The sequence below is a fragment of the Helianthus annuus genome, chromosome 16 (assembly GCF_002127325.2).
Source record: "Helianthus annuus cultivar XRQ/B chromosome 16, HanXRQr2.0-SUNRISE, whole genome shotgun sequence".
NCBI lineage: Eukaryota > Viridiplantae > Streptophyta > Magnoliopsida > Asterales > Asteraceae > Helianthus > Helianthus annuus.
Window position 1 is genome coordinate 47099706 of NC_035448.2, and position 12102 is coordinate 47111807.

Genomic DNA, 12102 nt, shown 5'->3' on the forward strand with positions numbered 1-12102 from the left:
GGGGTAGCCCACTTGATAAAGACATATGTCTCTTAAAAGGGAGGTTTTTAGGTTCAAACCTAGGCAAACGAGTAATTATTGGTGTAAGGTATAAGAATAATTTTTGCCGTTAAAAAAAATAAATTAAGTTGATTCTATAGAAATCATTTTCTACTTAAATGTATCACAAATACGTTTTAATGTTTTATAATTATGTTATCCTAACATCATAACATAACAAAACAAAGCCCAAAATATAGAAAAGTATACTTTACTTGAGCAGACTTGCCGAAAAGAAAAATGCAAGCGTGTTATATTAACTTTTCATTTAACTTTAAAAACCTGTACAAAAATATTTAACTATCTTGTATGCAAACTTAAATAATGATTAAAAAAAGTATTTGTAGAATAAATTTAAATCTATAAAACCTATCAGCCACTCAAGTGGCAAAGTAAAAAAAAAAAAAAAAGGGTAAGAAGAGTAAACTTTTATTTTGCTCCCTATGGTTTGGTCGTTTTAACGGTTTTGCCTCAATCATTTAAAAAGATTCATTTTCTTTTATGGTTTACTATGTTTTTCCCATTTTGCTTCCCGCCTCTAACTCCATCCAAAATGTTTGTTAACTAAAAATGTATTTTGGTAACTTCAAGTATAAAACTAAGAGTATTATGTTACCAAAATACCATTTTAGTTAACAAACAATTTGGATGGAGTTAGAGCCTGAGAGCAGAATGGGAAAAGCTTAGTAAATAATTGGAGGAAAACGGATGTTTTTAAATGACTGAGACAAAACCATTAAAACGACTAAACCACAGGAGCAAAACAGAAGTTTATTCAACTAAGAATTATAAGAAATATTAAATTAACATTTTTGGTAATGTGTAAAATTATGATGTTTGGAAATGTGTAGTAAAATCAAGTGAATTGAAAGGTAAGAGGGATATGACATATGAGCAAACACATGGTGAAGAATCTTTTACAGATCAACATGTCACCAAACAAGATAATAATAGATTGAAAGATACAGCAGGCAGGCAGTCATATGCCTAAGCATATGATCTTAACTACAACACAAATAATAGACAAAATATTCTTTTCTTTTTCCGTAACATGTTCTTTGTCACCATTCAAACACCTACCACACCAACAGTAGGTGAAAAAACCAAACTAACATTTCGATGTAGTCTAAACATAAACCTTCACTTCATCCACTCATGGAAGCTAATCTAAAACAAACCTCCATTAAAATATTCAAAAAACACCAAAATCCAACTTTATTTAAACCTAATTCCTCCCTACCATGTAAAACTTGTAGTAAGGTGTTAGTTAGTTAGTTAAACCACCATTCACCCTATATAAACACTTTCATTTCCCTTGATGATGAGTATATAATTCCCGTTACTAGATTTCCGTCTTCCAAATAAAGTTTCCTCGATTACCTTCATGTGGCGGTTTCTCCAAAGCTGCAACTTTAGCACGACAACCAGCTTTTCCTCTTTCCGATTGAGGGAGATCAGATGTTTCACTTACCGATCCAGATCTTAGATCAGCAGGAGGGATAAAACAGTCATTTGACAAACCAGGGACATTAAACGCAACCTCTTCAATGGTCCAAGCTTCTTCCATCCGGGTTTTAGTATGACTCATCGCTACCTCACCAAACCTAAAAAGGGTCACCACGGATCGACCCGAGTGTGCAATCATGATCCCGTCTACAGATCGATAATCATCCAAAAACGAGTTTATGGTGGTTTCCCAATAAACAGCGTCACCACCGTTGGTTTGAATACGGGTCAAATGTGAGTCCTCCATGTGAATAAGTAGACCCGTTTTCTGACTAAAAAACCCAAATAGCACGTGCCTTATGATTTCAGCTGGACCTTCGCTTCTTGCTTTTAATGTTTGTGGATCTGCACATTGTTTTAGAATAAAGCAATCTTCACCGTTTATGTTTTTCTCCCCTATGCACTTTGCATCAACAAACATACTCGCAGTCGTTCTAGGATCAAGACCCTGCCTCATCAACATGCTTTTATTAGAAAAAAAATATCATAATAATCCAAAAAGAAAAAAAAAAACCTTAATGGACCCATCATGGTCCCCAAGTATTTTTATTATGTGATAGAGACATAAAAAGTAGCCTATATGGCATCCACATCACCATGTAACCATTTTTAAGGGTAAAAAAATACCAATTTCAGAATGGTTTAAAAAAAACCAGTTCACACCTGAAGGGCCCGACGTAGTGGTCTAGCAGGTCCTTTAGCAGCGTGAGCACCGAACCACGGGGTGTGCCTCCAAACAAGTTCCCCATTGCAACCAGCATGAACCTTACTTCCACCAACGGCTAGCTCCACATACCACATATCAGGGTTCATTTGCCACAAAACAAACCCACCAGACTCGGCTGCTTTTGCACCATGCTTATATTTAACCACTCGTGATGCGGTTTCGAATTCAGATGCAACCATCTTCAGTTTTCCCATTGCATAAGCATTTTTTATTGAACTTTGAAGCTTTTGCCCGCCACATGCAGCTGTGTACTGCTGCACTATGTATTGAGCAGATGAACTTTCCTGTAAAAAAAATCAAATCACCGAGTAACGCAAGAAATGAGTAACGTACTAGTAACCGGCCATCAAAATAGCATACTTAAACATACAACATTTATATCAAAATTTCATAGTAGCATTCATACCCATTTTAAATCATAGTAAATGAAATAAAACGAGTTGCTTATAACAACTTGTTTCACTAACAAAACAAGAAGTCAAAAACACCAACACTATCCGCTACGATGCTAGCATGTTGTAACAATAATTTGTCCATTTGTTTATGCAATAAAAAAGACTAATTATAAGCAACAGTTTCTTTTATATATGACAAAATGACCACTTGTTCAAAAAAATATATAAAATATAGAAAATGTACATGAAATTCTGAACTTTTATCATGATATATGTGAAACTAGTCTCTATAACTAACTGTCCTAAACAAAGTTTTACAATCTTTCAATTAAATTACCACATATTATTTTGTATTTCACAAAAAAAAAAAAAAAAAAAAAAATCGGTGTTTGCCCTAATACACGAAAAGTTAAACAATTGAGTCATAAACCCCGAATTCATAGATTTGGATCCTTCCAAATCGACCTGGTTGCGCAAGTAATAAAATAGATATCAAACAAAAAGGTCAACTTCTGCCTTCAAATATTTAAATATTTGAACTTTCAAATTCAAATTCAAATTTGAAATAAACAATGTTAGTTCACTATGTTACAAAGATGAAAAAATCACCAACAACAAAAGCTACATAATTTAACAACCACAAATCTCATGTGCAAATCTTTACTTTATTAAACATTTTAGTTTTTTAGAAAACTGTAGCTTTTAGAAATTACATGTAAAAAACATGTGATAAATATCTAGGCCAGATCGGATCTCTACAGTAACATTTTTAGGTCAAATCATTAAACTTTTATAAACACAATTAACAGCTTGATAACGACAATAGCAGAAAACAAACACTAAAAAAAAAAAAAAAAAAACTTACAATGGGAGTGTCTTTAATGCTAAGGTGAGGCAAAGGGTCACCGGAGCAAACACTGACCGGAGCAAGAGGGGCGCCCATAACCCCAAGCAAAAGCCTCAAATCAGACCTCTGCTTATACGCCATTGATGACGTCATCGACGGAGCCCTGGCCAACTGCCCCTTCACCCAGTTCCCAATGCCCGACCCGACCCGTTTCAACTCCCCACTTTCCGAACCCTCCGGATTGGGTCCCTCAATCAACGGCGCTAGCGCTTCCCCATTCAAACTCCCGGATCTTCCAACGAAAAGCTCTGAGTTTGTCACGTGACCTCGCCGGAAAAGCCCCATCATTGACGGACTTTTGGCACGTGACCTCCCCGGCGATAAACCTCGGACCAAATCGTGTCGTAGAGACGAGAAAAACCCTTGTTTTTTTTCCATTTTTTTGCCACACGATCCGAATTCCAAATGCGGGTGGAGATATATAAAAAAGGAGTATTAATGGTGTAACTTAGAGAGAGAAATGATGAGGCATTTTCTTGGCATTGATTGAGGTTTATTAATGGCGGTTGCAGAGAAAAATTGAATGAAATAACTGTAAAAATTCGTGGGTATTTTGGTGGGTATGTGTGACTGTGTAAACGATTTCCACTATTGAACTGCGAGAAGAAATAGGATGGTGTCTTCTCACACAGAATAATATTATACGGAAGATAATAATCAGAGGAGGTATACTCTACGACGCTCCCTACGGGAACTATGGTAGGCTGTAGTGACACTCATGCATTTCATACAGTGGAATTTGAATGGGGTGACACTTGAAAGGCGCGTGAAATTAACACATATGCGTAGTGGTAAGGGTGAATAATACCCTCATCTTTGGGTGATTTTTGCTATGTAGCAGTACAGTCAGTAAGAGAGGCATTATTAGGCTTTTTTTTCTAAAATAGGTGTAGTAAGGATGTGCGTATTATGTTAAAAGGGTGTAGACAATTAAATAAAAATAAAAAACCAACAAAAAAAGCTATTGGCCAAGAAAAAAGAAGATTAAATGTGATTGGTCCTTCAAATTTGGACATAGTGTTATTTAAAAAACGCCTAGGGGGAATTTTTGATCAATAACGCCCAATAATGCCCAGGGGGTGGGGAGGGGGCGTGTTTGGGCGTGATTGAGGGCAAATTTTGAAAAAATCACGCCCACTACGCATGGTCTTAGGAAAGACGGTGTGGGCGTTGTTTTTTGACGTTTATGCCACACCATGCTACACACACCACCCCGGGAACGGCGATGTCTATAGCGTTTATGTTTAGGCTTTGGGTTTTTCACTGGTGTGAGAGGCATTTGGGTTGTGATGTGGAGGCTCTTGATTGGTGGGTGAATTTTGGATGTGTTTTAATTGGTTGATGTCTATATTATATTTATATAAACGCCACTTCCACACCTCCCGTTTTTACACCACGCTCCATTTCTGACGCGTGCTTACGTGTTGTTTACATGTCGTATAACACCTCATTTTTAAACACCTTCATACCATATAGCGCTTGTTGTTACTTAAGTTATGCTTGGAAAAAAGTATTTTTATTTGGTTTGATAGTAAAACGTTTTTATAAAGAAATAAATGTTTATTTTAACAATTATTATTTAAGTACAACTAGACATCAAGACAAAATAATAAATATCAATGAATCGAAGTCAATATCATTAATGTCTATTTACAATGATACAACTATAAATTAAATACTATTCCTTTTATATATCACGTTTATTTGTCAATTGTCAATATATAGATTTTTTTAATCGCAAACGGAACCTTTATTACCACGTAAAACAGTAAAAAAAAAAAAAAAAAAAAAAAAAAAAACACCTAGCCAGAAGCTGGGCTAATAAAAATTCTAGAGAATGAAATAATTTTTTTCTAAACAAGTTTCACTTTTATAATAATTAGAGTAAACCTTTGTTTTGCTCCTTGTGGTTTTGTCAATGATTTTGCCCCATTCATTTAAATACGATCATTTTCCTCCAATGATTTATTGTGTATTTTCATTTTATTCACCGCCTCTAACTCCATCCAAATTATTTATTAACTGAAAAGGTATTTAAGTAATTTTATAAATGTAACTATTAAATTATTTGTTATAACAAACTTTTCACAATCAAACATGAGAATTGCTTTCAACACACATTTTTAACAATGAACCGAATGCTTAAATTTATTCCAAACACCGATTACAATTGCATGTATGCAACAAACTCCCCCTCAGCCTGAGCTCACAATGATTTGTTCGTACAGGAAGAAAGATGGTGAAGAGCTAATAGAACAGTACAGGGTACTGTTCTATTTATAGGCACGGACGAACCACTGAAGCATCTAAGCTGACGTCACAATGAAAGTGACATCTAACCTCCTAACAAACTCTAACATCTGATCTATACAACCACGGCTATGCTAACAACTGTTATTACATTTAACAAAGACAATCTAAACTACTGCTGAATCTTTCCACTAATGTAAACCCAGCAGTACTTGATATAACCCAGCAATGCTTGACTCAAGGCAGCAGATTGAACAGCAGGGCTTTAGTCTTCATTAGTCTTTGATTTGATCAGCAGTTGTAGGTCAGCAGTTGTACTGATCAGTGAATTGGAGTTCAACAGATGTTGAAACCACTTTCAAGGGGAGAGACTTGATGACATAACATCTGCTTATTCTGGATCCACTAATCTGATCCAGTTTTGGCTTTAATTATCTGTTCCTCTGATAGGGTTCAATCCCAACAATCTCCCCCTAGAACAGATAATGCCAAAACTCTTCATTATTGGTAGATCTTTATTGCCTCATCAACAGTTTTCTTATTTGCCCTTTGAGTTGTAACTCAAAAGCTAAGGCATCTGTGTCATCTTCATCCCTGCACAGTGGAAGATCAAGGAGATCATGCAAATCTTCAAGACTTAGGCCAAGTGCTTGTTCCCTTGTTATTTTCTTCACTTCTCCACTAGACTTGATCACTGTCAGTACATGGTTCTGTTTGTTAGTGTTCCACTTTAGTACTTTTGAGTCTGGTGGGTTTCTTGGGAGATTTTTATTAGATGAGGTGTTTGGAGATGCTGGCCTATTGATGACTGACTGAGCAGTACTTGCAGGTTGATCTAGTCCAAGAGTTTCTACAATCATCTTCTTAATGCCCTCTTTTACAAGGTCATCACCTGCCATTAACTCTTGCACTATTTCAGCATCCAACTGTTTTTGTTGCCTTCTTTTATAGATGGCTGTACCAGCTGGAGCAGTGGCTCTCCTGATTTGCAGCTTTGGTGGTCTTGTTGAAACCTCTGCTTCAGGGTAATCAGGTTTTTATGGAACTTTAGGATCTTTCTTCCTTAATTCCTCTAACCTTTTGTAGGTGGTCCTGACTTTGTCTTCTTTCCATCTCATCACTTGATTTTTGGACCCATAATCAGCAGCAACTAATTCCTCTTTCATTCTCTTCAGCTCTACCTTTTTATCAGGTACATTCTTTTTGTACTTTGCCCAATCAGGAGGAGTATGTTTGAATTTGTTTTTGATCATTTCTTGAATCCTGGTTGCTTCACTTTCCAGCTCAGGAATGGTCCAGTCTTTATACATGTGTTTTTCTCCCTTGTACTTCTTGTGAGTCATGATGTTTTCAACATAATCCTTTCCCAGGGATTCATCTGCTTTTTCTGATATCTGCTTGCACACATTCTTTGCAAATTATTCCAAAGATCTGACTTGTGTGAGCAAAAATTGGTAGTTCTGTTGAATTTCTCTGTCAGATTTCCCTTGTGAATTTCTTTTAGAGATATCCTCTGCTTGCTTAGCTTTGACTTTCAAATATTTTTCAATATTATTGGGCCTGGGATATCCTTCAACAGATGGTAATCTCCTTTTTGCAGGGTCATCCTCATAATAGAAAGACTTGATTTCTTCTCTGACTGTTATAAGTTCAAGAGGAAATTGAACACCTGCATGAGCTATTGGCTTTTGAATCTGAGCTGATGAGAGAGGAACAGGGTTTGGTATGGTAACAAGTGATAGAGATTTTGAAGATTTTGGTGGTGGTGAAGTATCATCATCTTTCAGAATTAGCCTTCTCCTTTTTGGTTGAGGAGAGACTGATGATGTTTTGGGTGGATCAGTGGTGGTGATTTGAGTGGTAGAAGGTGGCTGACTAACAGTAGTTGAAACAACTGGTGTTTCAACCACTGTTGCCATTACAACAGATGTTGTAACATCTGTTGTCTTCTGCCCTTTGGCAGGAGATGGGGGTGGATTTGATAATGTTTCTGGTGGTGAAGTGATTTTTGGTGGTGGTGGTGGTAAGGCAGTGGTTGTGGTGTGTGTTGAACTAGTGTATGTTGAAGAGATGGCAGGTGTTTGACTAACAGTTGTTGAATCTACTGAGGTATCAACAGCTGTTGATACAACAGGTGTTACAGCAACTGTTTGGGTGGAAGATTGATGTTGGGGGCTTTTGGATGGTGGCTTGGGAGTATGCTTTGTGAGTCTGGATGGTATGGATTTGGGTTCCCTCACTTTTCGAGTGGGATTTTTTTTGGCTCAGGATTTTTAACATCCTGTTGGTGCATGTTTGTGACAACAGCTTAGATTTGGTCTTTGGATATCTTGTAATTGGTTAAATGATAAACAGTTAGCGGGTTTAGCTTTGTAATAGTTAGTTGTAATGTTTGGGCTAACTAAACCCAAAGGATTGGGTGATGGGGAGCGATTTGGGCCTGTCCAATTCGCAGCCCAGGAGTCTTTAACCTAGCCCAGTTGTGAACCTTGTGTTATATAAACAAGGTTAGACATTAGGGTTAAGGTTAATCAGCCAAAACAGAGTTTGAGAGACATAATTTCGTGAGAGTGCTTGCTTGGACGAAATTAGGGTTTGTGGTTAGGGTTTGATTGATTGTAATCAGTCTTGATAGATAATCAATAAAACCCGGTTTGAAAGTGATTTGCTGTTTCTGTTTCCTACACGTTTTCTGCTAATTCTGATCAAGAGGATTCCGCACTCTTGATTGGAAAGACGATTCTGTGACGATCCATAGACTCAAGGGGACCTACAATTGGTATCAGAGCATTAGGGAAGATACTTGCATGATAGAGTGTGCTGTTTATATTTCCAGGATTTGATTAGTATTTATTTGGGTGTTCATAGTTAAGCAATTACAACATGATAAAACAGATTATATGCAGAACTAGACACAGTCAGGATATCTTAAAGGATGAATTCAGTATACTCACCTACTACGATGAATCTTTGTGCATACCTTGATCGTGGGGGTATATCCTGAAGTGGGACACGCTCGTATTTCAGAAAATAAAATTACCTTAATGTATCATACGGTAATGGTACTTGAAATGTTCATGCATTTTGTTTAAGTGGACAAATATACTGGTAATCGTCTTGAACTGCTGTTCATGAAAAAATTAAATAACGAATTATCTAATTGTGTGAAACAGTCTGATTGTGCTGATATGATCTTCTTACCGGTGATTCTCACAAAAATAGAGTGTTTATTGCTTTTGTATTTACTTGCTTTCAGAAAATATAAAAAAATCCAAAAATAGTGTCTTTTTCTGTTTAAAATTCTTAACGTACGGAAAACTGTTATTCGTGGAGGAATTGTTACTGATAGGGGGAGACGGTGTTAGAACGTGAGTTCAAAATTTTAAATCATGCAGGTTCTTGTGTGTTGAACAAAAAGTTTTGCGTGTTGGTGATAGATTGAAAATGCTTAATCTGTGATACAGTTTAACTATCTCTTGAAAAATAATAATTTATTTAACTTATGTTGAAAAATTCTTATGGTTTCTCGAGATGTTTGTTTTATAGTATACAGATTGAAGCGGTTTGTTGCTGAGAAGTTGCTGTGAAGATGAGAGTTTGATTGGATGCATGGTAGAACCTCCTTTCTATATTGCAGACAAGATTGAAGAGTTTGAAGATTGCTGTGCAAATGCTAAACTGGAGTTTACTCAAGTGCTAACGTGTTGAAGATTTGGTGATTGGATGCATCTGCTTAGGGGGAGTCTGTTGCTGACAGAAGCTATTGAAGCTGAAGCTATCCAAAGACCAAAGACAGTGGAAGACTACTTGAAGATTGCAAGAAGACTGAAGACAAAGTTTTGACCAAAGACAAAGTTTTTATGAAGCTATTGTCAAGGGGGAGTTTGTTGGTGCATGTTTGTGACAACAGCTTAGATTTGGTCTTTGGATATCTTGTAATTGGTTAAATGATAAACAGTTAGCGGGTTTAGCTTTGTAATAGTTAGTTGTAATGTTTGGGCTAACTAAACCCAAAGGATTGGGTGATGGGGAGCGATTTGGGCCTGTCCAATTCGCAGCCCAGGAGTCTTTAACCTAGCCCAGTTGTGAACCTTGTGTTATATAAACAAGGTTAGACATTAGGGTTAAGGTTAATCAGCCAAAACAGAGTTTGAGAGACATAATTTCGTGAGAGTGCTTGCTTGGACGAAATTAGGGTTTGTGGTTAGGGTTTGATTGATTGTAATCAGTCTTGATAGATAATCAATAAAACCCGGTTTGAAAGTGATTTGCTGTTTCTGTTTCCTACACGTTTTCTGCTAATTCTGATCAAGAGGATTCCGCACTCTTGATTGGAAAGACGATTCTGTGACGATCCATAGACTCAAGGGGACCTACACATCCTTTGGCTCAGAACAACCCTGCGCATTCAGCTCCATATAAGCTCTTTTCTCCTTATTCCACCTGGACATGTCCTTTGCCTCTTTGTCCCTTTTTACACTTGCTTTTGCTTCAGCAAGTGCATTTGTGGTAACATCAATCTTTTTGCTATCATCTGGCAAGGGAATCTTTTTAGTCATGGCATCTTTTTCTGGTTCAACATAAAGACCATCATCTATTCCCTTCTTCTTCCACTCCTTGATTTTCTCCCCCTTTTTGGCATTATCTGGGGTAGTTGATCAATGAAGAGAACAGTGGGAGGAGCAGTGCCAGTGGTGTTCAAGATGTGGGCCTTTATAGCCTTGATGTCTGCTTGGGTGTTTTTAAACCTCGATTCCATTATGTTTCTCAGCTCTTGTACATGTATTGCATGTTGCTGATCAGCCATTTGTCTTTGTTGTTGGAGCAGGGGTTGAAATAAACTCCATAACTCATTTGCAGCAGGTGCTTGTGGTGGAGCAGGTGCTTGAGTTAGAACAGCAGTGGGTTGCACCTTTTGAACTTTCAACAACTGGTGCAGCATTTCTTTGATTTCTGCAACAGAGGTATCCAGTTTTTCAACTGTATCCGTCAATTCTAGGTACTTTAAACCATCACCCAACTTAATGGGATCATCTGATTTCCCACTAGCAGTGGTTGTAACAGTGGTTGATGCAGGGAGTGTACTCCAAACATTATCTACTGATGCCCTTTTTTCTTGGTTCTGGGGACTTCTTCCCTCAACACTTGATAACCTTTTGATGGTACCAGTGGTCAAAACGAACTCACCAGTGGTTATCAGAGGTGCTATAGAAGGAATTGCCTCCAAGGAAGTCTTATTGATGTAATCATTGTCCAAATGTAAACCAGTGGGTTCAACACTTGTAGTGGCTGCTTCACTTGGACTACCACCAAGAGTTACTTGTAACTCAAGGGGTGTAACCTCCTCAGGTAGTGTTGGTGGGTTAGCAATGATTGATACATCAGACCCAGTCATTTGTTGAGGCATATTCTCATCGACAGGTGATTGAGAAGGACTGGTTTATGTCTGGTTCAAATCAAGAGCATCCAACAATATTTTTGTTTGTGGGGGAATTGTGGAGGTGAGGTTGGGTGTAGAAAGAGAATTGGCCTCGGGCATTGGGTTGTGTATGATGGAAGTAAGTGATTCCAGAGCATCATATTGTGGTGTCCCTATTTGTACAACCTGTTCTTTTTGAGAAGAAACATGAGGAGTTTCAGCCATGGGTTGAGATACTTCTACCAACTGCTGTGAGGAAGTAGCAGCAGTGGTTTCTTGTGACTTTTGTCCTGTCACTCGCAGTTGCTCTGGTATCTCATCCTCCAGAGTTGCCTTTTTGGTAGGTTTAGGGGGGGGGGGGTTTGAGTTTTCTTTTGTTTTGGCTTTTTGGTAATTTTAGGTGTGGGTTTCAAAGCAGTTGTTTTGCTGCTTTGATCACCTTGAGCAGTGGGCTCAGCAGCAGATACCTGAGGAGCAGTGGTAGCTGCTAAATTTTGCTTAGGCACCTCTGCTTGTGTTTTGCAAGGTGTTGACATTCTTGTAAAAGTTTCAGCAGTTAAGCTGTTTATCTGAAAAGATTCACCTTGTTTTATTACATGAACATCATCCTTATCAAATTTCTGTTCAAAATAATAACTTAGAAATCTTGAAAAAGTAAGAATGACTTTTTATCAACATTTTTAACCAAATCATTAAAGATTTCCTGGGAATAATTGAAATTTTCATCTTGAAGAATAGCATACCCCAGGTTTTGAATCTTTAATGGTATCTCATTAAAAGAAGTGGTTTTGTTTGAAACACACATTAACAGGGTATGAAATAAAAATCTTGTTGTAGGAGGGAAGTAACCTTTTTGTAA

The 12102-nt window shown here is 37.4% G+C and overlaps 1 protein-coding gene across 1 annotated transcript; it reads right to left on the reverse strand.

Moving 5' to 3' along the window:
* Window positions 1-1059: 1059 nt before the first annotated feature.
* On the reverse strand, window positions 1060-4272 carry LOC110916211. The gene is made up of 3 exons (XM_022160967.2): window positions 3533-4272; window positions 2209-2556; window positions 1060-1993 (listed from the first exon to the last, which is right to left on the reverse strand). The coding sequence occupies exons 1-3, from the start codon at window positions 3950-3952 to the stop codon at window positions 1382-1384; spliced, it is 1380 nt and encodes a 459-aa protein (XP_022016659.1). The 5' UTR covers window positions 3953-4272; the 3' UTR covers window positions 1060-1381.
* Between the last annotated feature and the right edge of the window lie 7830 nt (window positions 4273-12102).